The sequence below is a fragment of the Engystomops pustulosus genome, chromosome 2 (genome assembly GCF_040894005.1).
Source record: "Engystomops pustulosus chromosome 2, aEngPut4.maternal, whole genome shotgun sequence".
In the NCBI taxonomy this organism is placed as follows: domain Eukaryota; kingdom Metazoa; phylum Chordata; class Amphibia; order Anura; family Leptodactylidae; genus Engystomops; species Engystomops pustulosus.
In genome coordinates, this window is record NC_092412.1 from 70,169,421 (window position 1) to 70,189,554 (window position 20,134).

The window sequence follows — 20,134 nt, forward strand, 5'->3', positions numbered from 1 at the left end:
TGTATTTCAGGAGGAACAGGTCCCTACTGTAGACAGCACTGTTTCGACGTGGTTGCGTCTCTTCAGTACAGTGTAGAAAAGTGGTTTTCCTGAGCGAGAGGATTTTTTTTAGGGTCAGTGAGTAAGAGTTCTCATTACGGAGACTTTGCCAATTAAGGCTGCCTTGCTTGTGTGTGGAGATTTATAGCGATTGATGCTCGACTAGGGGATTATGGGTGTAGCAAGCAGTGGGTTGTAAACCCACTGTGCTATCCTACTGGCTTGACTTTGGGCCTCACACTAAGGACGTTATCCCTGGACCTCTCTGGTATACATGTTTTAACCCCTATACACGGATCCCGACTTCGCTGAGGAAAGGTCACAAGGCCGCTTCCTCTTCTGGGGGACCGAGTGAGGTTAGCAGCTGACCCAGCAAGCACAAAGACACAGGTACATGGTACCAGGGGGTCGTAACAGGCAGCATAGGAGTACAAGCCAAGGTCATATACCAAGGAGCACAAATCAAGAATGAAATAATAGAATGAGTCGGGGTAAAACACAGGTAGAAAATAGACAAAGATATTGTACAGCAGGACTATTTAGACTAGAAACCGTTGCCCAGGAGTGGGAGAACAGGGCATGCTGGACTATATAGTTACAGGTGCGCACTCATAGGCTGGAACATCACGGCTGGTACACACCCTGTTTCTTTAAGATTTGGAGAGAGACGCCACCTCCACCCTTAGGGAGTTGGATGAGCAAGATGCCCGAGAGAGGAATGAGTATACAGCAGGGGTTTGAGGTAACGAGGCCAGAAAATGCAACTGTAATCTTGCAACAGAGAACATGTACAGGGGCAGAACCCATTGCGAGTTCAGAAGTATCCTTAAAAAAAGAATAGTGAGGTAGAAGTGTTCCCCTATTACCTATTAATCCCCATATCCCAGTCTGTGATGCTGCATAACTTTCTCAGCCTGTCTCTCTCAACTTCTTGCTGTATCATTGTTTGCTTCATTCCTTTCCCAAGTCCTGCTGTCTGGAAACTAGTTTCACAGCAGGGCAGTTCACATCATTAGTGTTCACATAGCACAGATTATACGTCATATAACTATTTCACTGCTGATTTCTACTACTTATTCCAAGGTCAATGCTCCTTCATGTGATGAACGCTGCTAGGCTAATCACTATATTTTTATAAACAAGATAAAAAATAACTCTGATTGGAGCTCCAAAGTGTTTAATTGAAGTAGAAGTAGAAACCAGCAGTGAAATATTTACATGAAGTCTTATCTGTGCTGTGTAAGCAAAGGTTTATAGCTTCCCGGCTTTGAAGATAATATCTGGAGAACAGAAGTGGGATAAGGGTCTGCTGTGGAGCATATGGCACAGCTTCACATACGGAGAGATACAGAAATTTCTGTAAGATTAAAGACTAGGATGTAGGGGCTGATAAGGAATAGGGAAGACCCAATAGTTTGCTGGAGACATAGCTGCACAGTCACAAGGCTCTTCTGCTAGCTACACCCAGGAACATCACATGACCTACCCCTCCCTGCAGAGGGAAGAGGGTGCAGAAACCCTTTCCATCCAGCAGGTAGAATATGTCCAATGTCTTGTCTTACAAAATCTATGCTCTCACGCATAGATCAATGTAGATACAGGAGATAAGATCACAGGCTTCTTCTTTTATGGGCTAAACAGAGGAGACTAACAAAGAACTTCTGGAGTTATAGGTTAAGTATTCCTACATCACAACAACTATGGATGCGTGAAAAAATATTTTATCAGAATTATGATGTTAGCAGAAAAATGTTGTGGACATATATCATAATCTAGAACTAAGATGCTATTGGCCCTTTAATCAGTTCTGTGATTTTGTCCCTGTGGTTGAGACACAGGATAGAAGATGGCAACTGGTCACATGTCCACATCACATGTCCTGCACCTGCGTGGGCAGGGCATGTGATCATCACTAAGTTTGGCTGTAGTCAGTTGGTTGAAGTGCATCCACAGTGGAGCAATGTAAAATGATGACAGTTACACATCATAACTATGGTAACAGGTAACATCACTGGGAGCAGAGCATAAGAGGGAGGATGAGAACTGAAGGACCATGGGACTTGTGGTAGTAGATGGATGTCTATCTTGGAGATAACTCACAGGATAGGGCCTAACTTGTTGATCGTGGGGGCTCTTAGTGATAGGACACCCACAGATCACGAAAATGAGGGGTCTGATGGGGTCCCACGTACCTCCATCGAACCCCTCATCACTCTGTCAGAGTAATGGAGTAGACAGCCGCACATGACCATTCTGCTCTATTAATCTATAGGGAGATGACGGTTCGCCACGCTCGGCAATCTCCGTCAAAAGAAAAAGAACTGGTACCAGCTCAAAAGAACTGTTACCAGCACTTTAATAAACGTGGCCCATTGAGTTTTGTTGTATTCCTTTATTTATAGCATTTTATTTTTTGTATCAGAAGTTCGTATTCCCTAAATACCCGATACACATTTAAGTGAAAAAAACTGCAATACTCCTTTAGGCCCAATAGAGAAATGTAGCCTGAAATGAGGTGGATAAAATAAAAACATAAGTGTCCCTTACAATTCAACATACTTTGTAGAAATCAGTAGTCCAGGAGCGATACAACTTTCTGACCATAATGCAACTTGTAATCTTAATTTTCAAACAGATTTAATCTTTACTGTGTGTCTTAAAATTTGCAGTCTACTCAGAGCTGGTAGGTGGAGGCATAACAGCTCCTGCTCGCTGCACACTACTACCTACTTCCTGTTCAGTATGTATGTATTTTGACTCCTCTGTTTATCTTGCCATCAAGACCGAGTTTAGGCTATATAGGCTATATATTAGAATTTAGGGATCTCATAGTTAAAAGAAGATGAGAAAGGAGTGTAATAGCCAAAACAATGGGGGTCATTTACTAAGGGCCCGATTCGCGTTTTCCCAACGTGTTACCCGAATATTTCCGATTTGCGCCGATTTTCCCTGCATTGCCCCAGGATTTTGGTGCACGCGATCAGATTGTGGCGCATCGGCGCCGGCATGCAGGTGATGGAAATTGAGGGGCGTGGCTGAACGAAAACCCGACGGATTCGGAAAAACTGCAGCATTTTTTTAAAAAAATGTGTCGCGAAAATTGCACTTACCTTCACCAGGTATAGGCCGGTGAATTTCAGGGCATTCCAGCGGGCCTCAGCGGTCTTGAGCGCAGCGGCGACATCTGGTGGACGGCAGAGGAACTACCTTAGTGAATCCCGGCAGAGAACGTGCCGCTGGATCGCGAATGGGCCGGGTAAGTAAATCTGCCCCAATATCTGATATCTTATCTCAAAGAATAAAATCTATGAAAAGTTGGCATCCATTTAATAAAGCCATATGATAAATCTTTCTGTTATCATTTCTAAAAATTGGGATTTCTAGACAGTACATCACCTTGAGAAATGGCCACAAGAACTTATGAAAATGCAAAAGACAACAGCAGAATTGGCCTATATCCCAGATAAAAAAAAGTTCCAGTTCCAGTGCCAGCATTTCTCATTGTATCTAATGTTGCTCTTGAACGTGTATTTTCTTTACTCCTAAATTACTTATAGATTTTGGCATGGGTGTTTGCACCTGTTTTCTATTAGAAGCTTGGCTTATTTTCACAGTCATTACATGTTTTGGATGACAGCTGGTTTGCCAAGGTTTCTCTGTGTTTTGATCCAGACTATTTTAATATTAATGTATTCACTGTTTTATTTTTGCAGAATGTAAAGTTTAGCTGGACCCTCAGAAATACACCTTGAGCAGCGTAAACAAGAGCAATCAAATGGCAAACCAATCTACTGGACCAATAAAGGAACAACCACCAAGTCCCAGTAATCTAACAGTGGAAAATGTCACCAAATTAGAGCTGGAATATGAATCCATTGATGGAGAAAGATGCAAGGTGGAGGAGTACATCAGGAGGAACCAGCTTTTAGCAGAATTACAGACTATACAATTGGTAACAACTGAAGTACAAGAGCAGGTTTTGCTGAAAAGTACCACTAGTACAGACCTTTGGAGACACGGTGTGTTAAAATCAAAGCTAAGATGTGATGTTTCATCTATTGCCTGACTTGAAATGTATGGGTATATGCCTGTTGTAGAGAAGCTGGTGGAATAAAGGAGAGATGAGGAATCAGTTAGCCCTTACTTGCTGTAAGCACCATACGTTGGGTGGGGATGGACTGAAACAAGTGGCATGTCAGCTCTGTCCTGTGCCTGCCCACATGTTGCAACAGGGCCGGGGAAAAGAATGGAGCTGATATGATTTCTTGCACACAGGGCCCTAAAATATTTTGCACACAGCTGAAGTTAGACTCACAGGTCTGTAGTTTCCAAGATCGCTTTTTGATCCTTTTTTGTATATTGATACCACATTTGCTGTGCACCAGTCCTGCAGAATATAGCCCATCCTCAGGGAATCTTCAAATATTAAAAATAACGTTCTGTCTATCACAGTACATAGTTCATGCAGAACCAGTGGGTGTATGCCATCTGGCCCCGGTGATTTATTTATATTAGTGGTTGTGAGGTGGCGCTGTACCTCTTCCTGGGTTAAACTGTTGACATTCCAAAGAGAACTTACATCATTCCTTATCGTGTCTTCCACCAGGAGATCCACTTTCAGTAGATTGGGCCCTTCCTCGTCCCCTTCCACCATGACCCCCATCTGTTCATGTTCTCAAAACACATATACACAAGAGCCATTTCAGGATCTTTGAAGGTCCTTCAAGGCACTGAATTACTGAAGGTACTGAAACAGCAGATTAAAAGCAGGCAAAAAAGTATCAGTGGCACAGGAGGGAGGAAATTTTCTTCTGGTGAAGTTGACTGCTGTAGTTATACTGTTGTACAGACAGACAGAAAGGAGATGCCTAACGTGAGATGGGTGTGATGTAGTGAGACAAATTATGGTTTATACTTAGGTTTAATACCTGTCGGCTTGAGTTTCTTTATTGATGCGGCTGCATTACAAGAGTTGAGAGTGGGGGCAAAGCTGAGCACATTACGCACAGCCGGCTGTGCAAGTCTTCATGGCAATTGCAGTCTCAGCATGTTAACATCAATGCAAGAAATAAATAGGGTGTGCATATGCTATCTTTTTGCTACCATTTGAGATTAATTTTCCCTTTCCGCCCCCTCCACGCTGGTGTTCAATCTGCAGCTAGCGACTTTTTATATGTACACCTTGTAGGACCTGCCTTAGAAATAAACGCTGACCCCCCACCCACCAGATACATCAGGGGGCTGGAGCCTTTTAATGTATTCGGGTGCACCTGGAGGGACTGTGGGGCTCCCATTCTCCCCAGTATACAGTATATGGTATAGAAACAATGATCCCATGGACCGGGAAATTCAGTAGCTAAAAAACTACCATCACTACAGCATAAGGGCTAGGGAGGATTTCTGACCATACTAATATTTCAGAAAACAAAGTTTAAAGAAGTCTTAAGGGAAAATTCATCCATCTAGGGTAGTCTAATATCCCCTGTAATGAGAAGTAATTAAAAATTATATAGGAGAGGTTACCTAGAAGATCACAGGACACTTGAGTTAGGGTTAAGGGGTCTCCTTCTAAGTTCTCTTTAACATACAACAGACTGTAAAATGTACTGCGACTGACACATTTGCAATTCAGCTAAAGCACATAGTTCACACCTAGATGAAAATAGAATTTGCCATTTAATACTAAGCAAACTTCTGTAGCAGGTTTCATAAAACACCCAAGTCATACTAGCCTTAAGGCAGAGCTGTGACCTAGTCCTCTTGTATTATTTTACTGCTTAGTGCCTCATGTACTATGCATTGATAAAATAAAGGTTTCCCCAGGGGAGGGCTGTCGAGCAGTTAGAGGTCACTTTCCCTGGGGCCATTTTATTTTTACAAATGAGGACCTGCTCTTCCTGTTCTGCGGAATTTCTAACCCTGAAGGACTTTAAAAAAAGGCTGAAGAAAGGCTGAAGAAGGAACCCCATTATTGCTGTTAGGATTACATCAACCATTGCAAAGGATGTACCCCTACTTGACCCCCTTCCCACTGTGTATGTTGTGTCTCTGTGCAACAAAAGTCTTGGATTACAATTAGTTTTACTGATAAATCAGAGGCTAAAAAATAATATTTATCTCTTTTTGCCACTACATTCTAGTGGAACGTCGCCCATTACCACAAGTCTGTGTTTGAGCAAGGAAGCTAATTTCACATCGGCATAAGATTATTGGTCCACCCTCTGTCAACAACCAGAGACCTCATTTAATGCAACTGTGTCCTATTCTTTAAAAAAAAAAAAAAGATGCCATGTGCCTGTGTATGTGCAGTGTTCCCCAACCTTTTTTTATCTGGGGACCAGCTGCAGCCAAAATGTTTGCATCCAGTATAGGCTTTGAGGGGGAAATGCATCCACTACTCTTTAATAAAATGTCCAGCAGTGTCCCCTCATTAATGAAATGTCCAGCAGCAGGCTCCCCTCATAAATAAAATGCCTGCAGCAGCCTCTGCGCCATTATTGAAATGTCCACAGCAGCCTCCCTTACAATAATGAAATGTCCACAGAAGCATCCCCGCCATTAATGAAATATCCGCAGAAGAGCCCCCCAACGACATATCCACAGCAAAATCCTCTCCAGTGAAATGTCCTCATCAGAAATCCCAACGCAATGTTCCCAGCAGTGCTTCCCCAATGACATGTCCCTAGCAGTGGTCCCCGAATGTAATGTCCCCAGCAGTGCTCCCCCAATGAAATGTCTCCAACTGACACCCCCCCCCCAACACAATGGCCCCAGCAGTGCTCCCCTATTAATGAAATACCTCCAGCAGTGCTCCCCCCATAAAATGTCCCTAGCAGTTTCCCAGCAGTGTGGGCAGAGGTATGTCTCTGCCTGCATGGTCTGTTTACTTCATAGCGGGTGTGCTCGGGCAGAGAGCATAGACATTCCTCTGCCCGCACTGCATGAAAGCTGTGAAGACAAAAGGCCGGAACCGCAGGGTGAAGAGGAGCACTAGTGGTAAGTACTGAGTGTTGTTTTTTTTTAAGTTTAAGCTCCACAGCCCGGTCTTAGGCCATGGCTGGCGGTTGAACACCACTGGTCTAGTGTGCCTTAACAAACTATTTTCTAGCACAAGAACTGTCCTATTCTACATCAGACAGGATTTGGACAGATTTGTACTTTTTTATTTATGTACTTTATTTAAATAGCATCTTCAAATTCCGCGGCGCTTCACAAATCACAGGGGACATATACAAATATAATAAGACAATGCATAGTAAAAACATATGTAATAAGTCATATGTCATATGTAACAACAGGAGTGAGGGCCCTTCTCACAAGAGCTTACAGTCTATGAGGATGTAACACAAGTATGTCTAATGGTCCAACCATTCTTTATAAGGGAACAGAATAAAATAATTTAATAAATAAAAATGCTCTAGCTTGAACCAGTCATCAGCAGCCATCTTGTATTCAGAGTCCATGGTCAATGTCACTACCAGATATCAGACGTGAGGAGGAAACAGGATGGGTTAGTAAAGAGTTGAAATTTCGTGCAGTTAGGGAATGTTAAAGGCCTGCCTAAACAGAGCATGATAATCTGGGTAGGGCATTCCAGAGAATTGGTGCAGCTCGGGAAAGTCCAGGAGACAGGAGTGGGCGGTTCAAATTAAGAAAGAGAATCTGCAATTTAGTTTCCAGGTCATCTGTCTGTGTAGAGAAATTTACAACCTTCACTAGTTTAGTTTGAGTCTATGGGTATGTGAAATAATGGCTGCACACATATACCATCTGAGGGGGTCCATGTGCTGGTAGAAGATACTGGAAAAAATTTCAAGCCACCAATTGTATGTGAAAATCTGACACAACTCTGAATGACACTACACTACAAAAACAATCGGTTAGATAGCACAAGGATAGTGCTAGGACAGAAAACCAATAGAAATAACCACAAAACTAGTCTCATTTTCCTTTTTGTAAGAAAACTTCAAAGTTTACTTGTGTTTCTCCCTTGATCATGTAGTTTGGTTGTTTTTTTTTGCATAGGTGACAGAAATGAAGAAAAAACAGAACTTTCATCAAAACCATGTGGGTATGTATATGGCATTGCTTTATATATTACGTGTCATATCTGTTGCTTTGTTGTGTAGTCTTTTATGTTCATATCGAACAACTGATGACTGTTTAACTTGAAATCCATTATAAACATGTGTGAGAGATAGAGATGGGTGAATCGATTCGAACGGAGTGGAATTTCACGGAAAAAAATTTGATACCTCAAGGAGCCTAAGTTTACGCTGATTTGAGGAAACGAAGTTCCGCCCCCCCCCCCCCACTTTTTTAGCTAAAAGTCCACGAGCACAACGTGTTACATGGGGCAGAGAACTCTGGGAAGAAGAAAGGAACACCCTCCGTGACATCTGCAGACCTGTAAGCCAATCAACGACCGGCAGGCTTATGTGATGTCACATAGCCCTATAAAAACTGTCAGCCGTTTGCAATCTCTGCATTTCACACTGCATGTGCTGTCTGTAGTGTCCAGCTGCTTCTACTGTACTGTGCTGTAGCGATTTCTGCTCCAATCCCAGAGTGTGCATTTAGGGGGATCTGTATACCCCAAATAGCAGTTCTTTTATATCCCTGAAGCCACTAGGAAGAAATTTGTTTCATATCCACACAGCTGCTGTAGTGATTTCTGCCCCTCTCCCAGGGTGTGCGTTTAGAGCAGTGATTTTCAACCTTTTTTGAGCCGCGGCACACTTTTTATACTTAGAAAATCCTGGGTCACACCACCAACCAAAATAGCACAAAATAACACTAAAACAGTCATATTATACATATAGTTAATAATATAGATTCTAAATTTATTTTACTCACTCAGTGTGAAACCTGGGCCTGTTTCGATAAACACAAAAGGGATATCCTGGCAGGAATGGTGGAAAGACACACACGGAGCTCTTCCTCAACAGTTCTCAGTTTCTCCCTGGTTTTAGTATATGGTGCTGATTATTATGTGGCTCATATACTGCAATATAAAGGGGTACAATGAGAAGTACTATGGCCATGAGGCCAGAGTACAAGTGCCAGCTCATATACTCAGCATATGAGCTGGTACTTGTAGCACTCCAGCCTCATGACTATAGTATTTCTCATTTTACATTTCTCATTGTTATATGCAGTATACTGCTGGAGTACTAAAAGTACCAGCTCATATGCTGAGTATTCTGCCAACAGTTCATATACTCAGGCAAAAGCTCATATAGTCAGCATTATTGGTGGGCATTACCTTGGCGGTGGGCAAATGCGGGAGTCTCTCCGCTCTCAGGATGATGCTTCGGCCTCGTTGACGTCATTTTGTCGCGCGAGGTTCAAAGCTTGCGCATGTGTTATTGTACACGTCTCCTAAATTGTAAGAAGCCGTGACTGTGCATCGCTGCGCATTGCCAGGAAACAAAACACAGGGGGCACCATAGTTTGGGGAAATTTCCCCACGACACACCCGACCATGTGTCGCGGCACACTAGTGTGCCACGACACACTGGTTGAAAATCACTAGTTTAGAGGGATCTGTATACCCCAAATAGCAGTTCTTTTTTGTTACTGAAGGCACTAGGAAGAAATCTGTGTCATATCGGCACAGCTCCTGTAGTGATTTCTGCTCCTCTCCCAGGGTGTCCATTGTGGGGTATCTGTATAATGCAAATTCCTATACTTTTGTGTTGCTAAAGTTGAGAGCAAGAAATACGTGTCAAATCCACATAGTTTATAGAGTGATTTTAACTCCAATTACAGGGTGTCCGTTGTGGCGTATCTGTATAATGCAAATTCCCATTCTTTTTGTGTTGCTAAAATTGAGACCAAGAAATTCATGTCAAATCCACATAGTTTATAGAGTGATTTTCACTAAAATTACAGGGTGTCCTTTGTGGGGTATCTGTATAACGCAAATTCCCATGCTTTTTGTGTTGCTAAAGTTGAGAGCAAGAAATACGTGTCAAATCCATGTAGTTTATAGAGTGATTTTCACTCCAGCTACAGGGTGTTGGTTGTGGGGCATCTGTATAATCCAAATTCCCATACTTTTTGTATTGCTAAAATTGAGAGTAAGAAATATGTGTCAAATCCACGTAGTTGATTAACCACTATTTCAGACAGAAAGGTGGCAGGTGGAGCAGGCAGAGGTAACAGCACAGCAAGGGGACATCGCAGCAAGGGTGACTCTGTGAGGCCAGAACTGCCATGGTCATCTAGCGGCAGTGTGTTGATTAACAACCCAAAGGTTGTTGATTGGTTGACTAGGTCACCCAATTCCTCAAATATAACATCTGACAACCCCAGCCAAGAGTCTGTGGGTTCGTCAGATACAACAATTAGTTCTACCCGGCCAGTAGTGTGGCATCAGAGCGGGTGTTCAGTGTGCCGGGGGCCATCCTTACCCCAAGGAGAGCCTGCTTGTCCACAATGTGGAGACACTGACCTTTGTCAAGATGAATCATGCTTGGATCATCCCGGATTTCAACTCATCAATGCCTTATGCATCAGATTAGATCAGCCATGACGCCTCCCCCAAATGTTGAGAAATGAATCTGTATTCTAACTACCTGCCTCAGCCACTATTCTGATGCTGCCACCCACCTGATGACACACATCTGCTGCCAGTTGCTCCATCTGCCTCCTACCATCTTTACCAGGGACTGGAATTGTCCACCACCTACACAATCTGTCATTGTGCCACTCTGTGGCTTTCCATGTTGCTGCCACCTCCACACTCTGTCATTGTGCTACTCTGTGAGCTCCTGCTGCTGCTGCTGATGCCACCTCCACACTCTATCATTGTGCCACTCTGTGGCTTTCCATGTTGCTGCCACCTCCACACTGTCACTGTGCCACTCTGCGGCCTACTCATGCAGCCTCCAACTGACCACTGTCTCCCTGGAACACCCTGTGATTTCCATAATGCTGTTTTCACCCTCCACCGCTCTATGACCTTGCCGCTATGTTTAGTTTTCCACTTCATTTCATCTGTCAGAAGGAATGAAAAGCCTCAGGATTGATAGCCAAAAGCAGGAGTGGATACAGAACACAGAGGACATGCAAATATCTCATATACTGGTCATCTCCGTTTTGGATCTACTCCTGTTTGTTTTTGGCTTTAGCAATACTGATGATGGATTATTGACCAATTGAAAGCGTACACTGACGGATAAAACAAAGGGCAAAATGATCAGTGACGTCAATGCAGAATTACTGCCAACACCCTCTGCACTCCTTTGGGGGGTTTCTACATGTATCAGCGTTTAACAGAACAGGTTCTGTAGTAATCTATGGAATCATCTGATGTCAGTGTAACAAGAGTGCACTCTTTGATGTTATAGTGGGATCTTGGCCCTCAGCTCAGTCCTTTCGAGCTGGCACAGAAGTTACCTTGTCAGGCTGCGTTCCCGCTTCGCTTATTTGGTGAAGTTGGCTCCTATAAGTGCCCATGGAATTGAAGAGTGAAGAGTGAGAGTGGCGGCTGTCATGTGCGTGTCATACTGAAACACAGCATTTTTTGAAGATCAAACCACGCTCATCATGCATATTTGAGTATGGCACAACGTTCTACAACACCCTACAGGCTCTCTGCAGCCAGGAAATACCTGTTTTTTAACGTGATTCGTCATGATTCATTTTGGGTGGAATCAAATTTTTTCAAAAAATTCGGCGAATCGGGTCGAACTCAATTTTAACAAATTCTCCCATCTCTAGTGAGAGGTATCTGAGGTAACCCGCTAAAATACAAGAGGCCCAGCACCTCAGGACACATTGTAAAATAATAGATATATAGAATATTTAACATAACAAAAGGTTCACCAGTGTCCAAAAATCAAACAATGTACAGAAATGTATAAAATATGAACACTCAATAATAGGCAGAATTTGTGTATTGCTGTGTATGTGCTTGTTTTTGTATAAGGAAAGAAACACCCTTGAAATTGGAAAAAATGCAGACAACAAATGTAACAGAACTTACTAGCAAACATGCAGAGACCCAGACAGAGTGTGATGAGCAGTATACAGCAAACACTAGTAAAAATGGTGAGTAGAAATGTATAGTATTCTATGTTATGTTTTATCTACAGCAAGTCCTGAGAGTGTAAACACATGTCTGATGAGTTTGCTATTTACTCATTGTAAATATATGCTCATTCAGTAAAGTATTGTTATATAGATGAAAGTACTATTAACCAACGCTCTGTTTTAGGTACATCTTTTATTTTATTGACAGAAATATTAACTATGACACTTTACTTCATATCTAGTTGCTATGTAAAAATTATCACCAATAAACCCGTGAATTAACCTGCTGAAATAGAGCACAGGACATTGTTGTCTGGTATCACTTACATTGAATGAGTTTTGAACTGAAAAAAATAAATAATTTTTGTAGCTGGAATGCATACATAATATAACACAATTATGACCCTGTGCCAGCAGCATCTGTAGCCCGGGAACTGTATGATAAGGCAGTGATCTCAACAAATTATTTCATGTTACTATTTTCTTTTTTTCTACTTCCTGGATGTTACTTTTTTAAAGCTAGATATGTCCTTCATGTAACTCAGTAGGTAAATACATTTCACTTGCTGAACTGACTGCAGCCTATTTACAATATTTTTCTGTCTCAGGAATTGACTGGTCTTATTTATATGAACAATATAAGTCAATGACAGTTTTACTTTATTTAAAGTAAATGTGGCTGAGCACTGAAAAATTATTGGCTCTTGGTCAAGCATTCCAATTACTTTGGCTGTTTGTTTAGCATAAAGAGCCATTAAATTGTATGCTCCTCCACACATGGTTAGAATTCCAATAATTTTTAGGTTAAGAACAGAAAATGACAAACAAGTTGTAACTTCTGTGCCCATTAAAGTTGCAGAGGATGCGCTCATAAGTGTGATATTCTTACATTCTGTCCTTACTAGTCTGAACACTGGTTTACTCCTTTCTTTACTGTCTTAATTGACTTCCACCACACCGTCTATCTCCTGTGGATTTCTGGATTGCAAACAGTTAATTTAATTGTGATGGACAGAATCTTCCTCCATTCACATTTCTCCTCTGTCTTGTCTGGATGTCTGACAATTGGCCCAATCATCTTCTGGATTCTGATATCTCATAACTGCTTTGCCTGATTCTCTTCTTCTTATTATTATTGTTATTTAAAGCTATCTTGCATTTATCTTGACTAATTTACCCTTTAAATGCTTTCTGACTATTTTTTCCTTTTGGTTTTGACCTGTATTTGTTGACCACCCTATGTTTGTATTGCCCAGTGTTTGTCTCTGTATGTGAACTTCGGTACAGGAAGGGAATGTCAATCAGTTATAATCTACTGCTTAGAGTAGGCTGGACAATTAGGCAATGAGAGCTGGGATGGAGATTTTAGCCTTAGGGATTACTGTCCTCATCTGTCCTCCAAGTCCATCCCCTTACACCAGAATAACAAAGGTACATTGCCCATCACTTGACAAGCGAAGTATTATGTGCTGCAGGCTTAAAAATCAGAAAATATAGTTGGTCAAATCCCAATGGGTAGATGTCAATATTCCTCGATTTCTACATGTACTATAGCAATAGCAAACAATGAAGAGTGTCTCAAAACCAAGTTGTAACTACGATACATATTTAAGGTATGTAGTAGTGCTGGAACTAGTACGAGACAAGATGAACACCTACCATTGGATTACTGTACGTTTTATGTCTTGGTAAAAATTTTATTTCATTATATCCATGGTAGAAATGGTTAGCCGCTTGGCTAAGACTTACTTTGTACACATGACAAAAACATGAGGAAAGAAAAAAGTGGAATTACTTAAATGTTACACTTGTTGAGTGTTAAACATGTATTGTACAGCTTATACTCACCTTCCTTATGTATTTTGTAAAATTAGGCTTCATATGGACAGTGATGAATATTCATGAGCATTAATTAGAGGAAGAATATTGTCAGTACTGACATCAATTAGGTCTCTTCCCTGACTAAATTGGCTTTGAAAAATCATGTGAGATCAGCGGTGTCACAGAAATGTGTGAACATCAAAATATATAATAACATGTATGACCCACCTTTACTTAAAGAAAATACATTGCATTAAAATCAAACTTAGAACTGTAAAAAGTCTAATTTTCTATGTCTTTTAAGTATTGTATTACATTTTAATTGCTTATACAGATTGGGGCTCATTCACTAATGGTCCGAATCGCGCAATTCTGTCGGGTAACCCGTCGATTTCCAATTTGAGACAAATTCCGCCGGGATTTTGGCACGCACGATCGGATTTTGGAGCACATAATCGCCGGGTTGCATGCGACGGAAATTTGGGAGCGTGGCCATCGGAAAACACGACGGATTCGGAAAAACCGCGGTATTTAAAAAAAAACTGTCGCTTGACACACACTTACCTGCACCAAGAAATAGAAGGTGAACTCCGGTGAACTCCAGCGGACCTCGGGGCAGCAGCGACACCTAGTGGATATCGGCGCACAGACCTTAGTGAATCCCGGCCAGACCCGAATCAGCGCGGAAAACCCGCCGCTGGATCGTGACTGGACTGGGTAAGTAAATGTGCCCCATTATCTCTCGGACTCCATGTAATACTTTACTGTTCAGTTGCCAGACACACCTGAGGACAGCTCTTAGGCCCCTTCCACACTTGCGTTGCAGATCAAGTCAGAGTCTGATCAGGGTGCGATCAGGGTTTGGTCAGTGAAAAACTGACAACTGAAACGTGTGTGTCGTGAAAAAAAATGCAAGTCTGAAAAAGCCCATTGATTACAATGGGTCAGAGTACAATGCGCAGAACATGCGGGGGAAAAATGCCAGTGTGGAAGGAGCCTTAGTCCTGAAAGCAAAATGATTGAGTTCTGCTGAAATCTGTAGCACTCATAGCATTTCAATATTAAAACCTATGTCCTATTCATCTGTAGCATCATAAAAAGCAGGAACTCAGGATGTCCCATGAATATGAGTGCGTCAGAAAACAGATATTTCCTCAGCATAGAAGTCTAGGATCTAGTAGACAGAAGTGCATGTCGGATGCTGCGTGTGATCTACTTGTGTCTTAGGGTCATCATGTTTGTAATATCCAGTTGTTCACCCAAAAGGTCTTATTAAACATGTATTTTACTCACAGGTAGCATAACATAATGGCCATCATCGGACTTTGCACATACTATCTAGTGGAAACTGCTTTCACAAGTATTTAAGAAGTGTCTGCACCACAAATGTGTCACACGCAACCGTTTTGTGGCAAAGCTGCACTGGACACCATGCGGCACAAATTAGGAGGGGTTTCAGCACTCAGTCAGGCTGTGCGCCACATTTAATATGCAAAGTCTGCCGCTTGCCCTATGTTAAAGGTCAGCTCTGTCGGCCCAGTGCAGGGAAGCGCCAGATTTTGGCGCACATTCTTAACGAATTGGTCGCACTCACCATTATACACGGGCAGAGCACTTTTAGTGCAGTTTCCTACATTCTTAGTAAATGTGCTTTTAAAAGGGTTATCCATTTCGAATGTCCTTTCTCTGGTGCACAGGAGTTACTGACAGTGCAGGGCAGGCCGTGCTAAAGTTTCCCAATTCCTGTATAAGTAAATGAAGTTCCCAAGTTATAATAATAGCCTTGCTTATTGTGCTGTGCACATGCAAAAAACAGTACAAATATTTAATGGGAACATTGACTAAAAAAAGTCTGTGTGTTGAAAACCTATAATCTATTGAAAACCTTATAAGCCTACCCTTTGTTATAGAAGGACCCGTCCGTCCCCCCCCCAAAAAATCATATACTGTGCATACGTTAGCAGATGCCATTGGGTAACCCTGTTAACATAGCTGCACATAGTTGCCTTTAAAATCATAAAAAACAGTCCTCATTATTTCTTTTGCATTTACGCATGAATTGCCTCCGAATGTATTTTATCCCTCTCTATTTCTCTGTGTTCCCTATGCAAATCTAAGTACCAAATATTTTGCATTTATCAGCAGTTATCGCGTCACTCCACCACTTCTGTCATCTACAATTTGTGCTGTGGGACAGAAAGCCACCCCCTGGCAGCTCCAGCGAGAAGCCTTACCTCATTGATACACGCTTTCCATTACGCATAGCTCAACCTGATCAATGTACTTTCTCTTTTCCTGGTCCAATAATTTTCATCAAGCACCATGAGATAAAAAAAATCCCTTTGGGAAGCTGACTTGAAAGAAGCCGTTATTTATTTTACTATGCAATAGTGAATAATGCATTTTTGCAATCATATTTGGTGTTGGCTCCACTTTCTCGGAGAAGTGGATCTTCTTCAAAGCATTTTTCCTCTTATCTATAAGTATAGCAAACAGAGCTAGTTTTCTACAATGTCTCATAAAATGATAGTTGTTCTTTCAAGATGATAGAATTCTGCCCGCAGAAACATGACTGCAATGTTTCCCAAGACCTCAGTAGTTGAGTGTCGGAATGCTGATAAGCTTAGCTCCTGAATCCCAATACTCTTACATGGCTTAACCTATGCTTGGCTCCTCGTGTGTCACACCATCGTCACAAAGCTTGTTCATCTGACCTAAGTAACCTGAAGTTATTCTCTTGATCTGTAGTTTTATGCCTGAATGTTTCCCCGCTGCCAGTTTTCTCTTTTTTATAATGACATCCCTGATGTTTTAGGCTTACAAAACCAATAACCCTCCAAGGATGCAAAATCTTAATTCGCAGCTGTAGATTTTTCCTCAGGTCCCTGAAGTGTGCAATGTGTTGACCTAACAATATGAGAAAATAGCAAAACTATTTCAGCAGCCATAAATACTTTTCTAGTATAAAGTTAGAAATCTGTTGTTGCTCTTGCAGATTTTATTTTTCCATCCCAGAAAGCTAACCTCGATATATATAAGGAGGACCAATCAATATAAGGAAATTCTTGTTTTTGAGAGGAAGAACATTAAGAAACACAAAAAATACACTTTATTTTAGAGTAAAATTCAATATATCCACGATTTATCTTCTTCCAATTACATAAAGGGGTTGTCCAGTTTAGTTCAATGTTATACTATTGGCACATAGAGGTCTTAATATTATAAAGTAATACCTCTTTCCAGTTCTCAGGCCCAGCTCACTGGTAATCTTGCGTGAGCAGCGCATGCTCTCTAGCGCATGCCCAGCCTCCTATAGTATATTGGGTTAACATTGCAAGCACAAGTCAGAGCTAACAATGCAGGTGGCATAAATACAGGAGAAACGCTGAGGGGACGCTTAGGCTCTGAGAGAGGATGCTGGCCATTGCTCAGGGTCTGAGAGGGAACGCTGGCCAGTGCTCCGGGTCTGAGAGGGGTACGCTGGCCAGTGCTCAGGGTCTGAGAGAAGACTCTGGCCAGTGCTCAGGGTCTGAGAGAAGACTCTGGTCAGTGCTCAGGGTCTCAGAGAGGACGCTGGCCAGTGCTCAGGGTCTGAGAGAAGACTCTGGTCAGTGCTCAGGGTCTCAGAGAGGACGCTGGCCAGTGCTCAGGGTCTGAGAGCGGACGCCGGCCAGCGCTCTGGGTCTGAGAGAGGATGCTGGCACATGCTCAGGGTCTGAGAGGGGACGCTGGCCAGTGCTCAGGTTCTGAGAGAGGACGCTGGCCAGTGCTCAGAGTCTGAGAGAGGACGCTGGCCATTGCTCACGGTCTGAAAGAGCACGCTGGCCAATGCTCAGGGTCTGAGAGAGGATGCTGGCCAGTGCTCAGGGTCTCAGAGAGGATGCTGGCCAGTGCTCAGGGTCTCAGAGAGGATGCTGGCCAGTGCTCAAGGTCTGAGAGAGGACGCTGGCCAGTGCTCAGGGTCTGAGAGAGGACGCTGGCCAGTGCTCAGGGTCTGAGAGGGGACGCTGGCCAGTGCTCAGGGTCTGAGAGAGGGTGCTGGCCAGTGCTCAGGGTCTGAGAGGGGATGCTGGCCAGTGCTCAGGGTCTGAGAGGGGACACTGGCCAGTGCTCAGGGTCTGAGAGAGGATGCTGGCCTAGTTCAGCTACAGTGCTCCACCTTTTCCTACCAAGTTTATATATGCTAAATAACGTTTACAATTTCAATAGATGCTACAGCTTTTTTTCTTAAAAGAAAACAGTAAGGCCATAATTAATAAGACCCAATCCTAGTAACTAGAGTCCACTGGGTCGCATGGCAAAATTTCTGACAGGACCCACCATTAAGTTCCCATCAGAATCATGAACATTCTAGACGTCTAGTTTTCTGGCATGAAGCTCACTTCAATTGACTCCAGTACCCTGCTGCCCCTTACTGGAGTCCATTGTAAATAGGTCCCTTATTTATGACAATAAAATCTGGTTTTCAAACATACCTGCCACTGAGGCTCCTTGCACATGAACAAATGCTCGGCTGGGCCACAGGCCTTCCGAGCATACAGTGGTGCACAGGAGAGAGAAGTGAATGCTGGTCACCCCCTCTTCACAAAGAAGAGAGTGGCCAGCACCATAGTATGGTATTAGTATAATAGTATGGTAATAGTATAGACATGTCCTATATTTTCCCATGCATGGTCACAGTGCAGTCAGATAACGTGTGCTCACCACAGCATGACCGGGTGTCATAGGCATCAATGGGGACTGATTTCCGGACGCAAATGGTGCATCCAGATATCAATCCTGTACATGTTCATGTGCATGAAGCCTTACTGTGTACACCTTAGGCCAGCGATGGCTAACCTATGGCACTGGTGCCAGAGGTGGCACTCAGAGCCCTCTCTATGGGCACTCAGGCCATCACCAGAGATGACTCCAGGTATCTTCCTGCAGTCCCAGACAGCCCAGGACTTGCTGTGCACAGATCTATTTTAAAGTGACAGCTCTACCTGGGACTATTTTCTGCTTTATTGGTGCCCCCAGGGTGCTGGTATCAATGAAAACTGTGACAGAGAAGGGAGTATAAATCACAAATTAAATTTCTGTGTTGGCACTTTGCGATAAATAAGCAGGTCTTTGTTGTAGTTTGGGCACTCTGTCTCTAAAAGGTTTCCCATCACTGCCTTAGGCTGTCAGTGAAGGGGTCTGGGCATCATGATATGCAGGAAGGAGGAGACACACAGCTTGAGGAGCTGTAATAGGAAGCAAGTTTCTGCATATTCTGCTGAGCAATCCCAGCAGACATGTGATCTGGGAGCCCCTGCATCACTGCCTCGACTGCTGAGGGAGAGGCAAAGCTCTAGCAGCATGTGTCTCTCTTATTTGTCCTTCACCACCCATCTTATGCTTCCTGGTTTGCGGTGCAATGATGGCTCAGGGTAGTTGTAGTCATAGTTCAATCCAAAAAAGCATGTGCCCTGTGCGCTTCTTCCTGCACTAATGCAGCATATGGGGCGCCCCCTCCATGTTGGTCTGGTCGTGGTTGCATCCCCTGAAACAGGAATCGTTACACCCCTGTCCAAGCATCTTTTCTTTATTTACAATTTTTTGGACAAAGGGACTGTTTAAAAAATATTCAATAACATATTTTTAGAAAGATTTCTGAACCACTTCTACAGATATAGTAAAATCAGTATTACCATATAGCAACCTAATATAGCAGTTTACCTGATGCCATCTTTTCTGCTTCAGTTGCTTCCCTTGCTTAATTCACCATCCTAGTCAGTTCTCTCCTAAAACTGACTTGTGCAGGGAATCTGTATTTAAGTCAAACAAGTCTTCCCTGCAGAAGTCAGTGGCCATTTTAGAAAATACTGGATTAGATAGATAATAATAATGATGTAATATAGGCATTGGGAGTAGAACAGAGGGCACCAGGTACGTTGACTGTTCTTACCTAACGGGTTGACCATTGTAAAATTGGAAGCAACTTTCAACCATGGTGCTCAACCTTGCAACCCTTCTGCTGTATTTCACTGTAGATATTGCACTGCAGAAAGGACCTATGTTTAAAGGAAATAAACCAGATAAGAAACCTTCAAATACTCACCTCTGGTATTCTTCATTATTCAAACTTATAATTAGCAGTATAGAGCGTAGGGAGAACATATCCGGCACTCCGGGCTGCTAATTATGTGCACCCCCAACACCTCCTTCTCCCATGCTGGGGGCTGATTGTGTGATGTCACCTCCAGAATGG

At 42.7% G+C, this 20,134-nt stretch overlaps 1 protein-coding gene across 3 annotated transcripts in view; it reads left to right on the top strand.

Moving 5' to 3' along the window:
• ERICH6B (glutamate rich 6B) overlaps positions 1 to 20,134 on the top strand; it is a 99,801-nt gene that overhangs the window by 21,505 nt on the left and 58,162 nt on the right. The window contains exons 1-4 of one of the 3 annotated variants that reach the window (XM_072135244.1): positions 1,959 to 2,041; positions 3,753 to 4,058; positions 8,065 to 8,110; positions 11,975 to 12,096. In XM_072135244.1, the coding sequence (XP_071991345.1) occupies positions 3,815 to 4,058; positions 8,065 to 8,110; positions 11,975 to 12,096 (412 nt within the window). In that variant the 5' untranslated portion in view covers positions 1,959 to 2,041; positions 3,753 to 3,814. Of the gene's footprint in view, positions 1 to 1,958; positions 2,042 to 3,752; positions 4,059 to 8,064; positions 8,111 to 11,974; positions 12,097 to 20,134 lie in introns of those variants that run through there. The other 2 variants (XM_072135246.1, XM_072135243.1) reach the window with 2 other exon arrangements.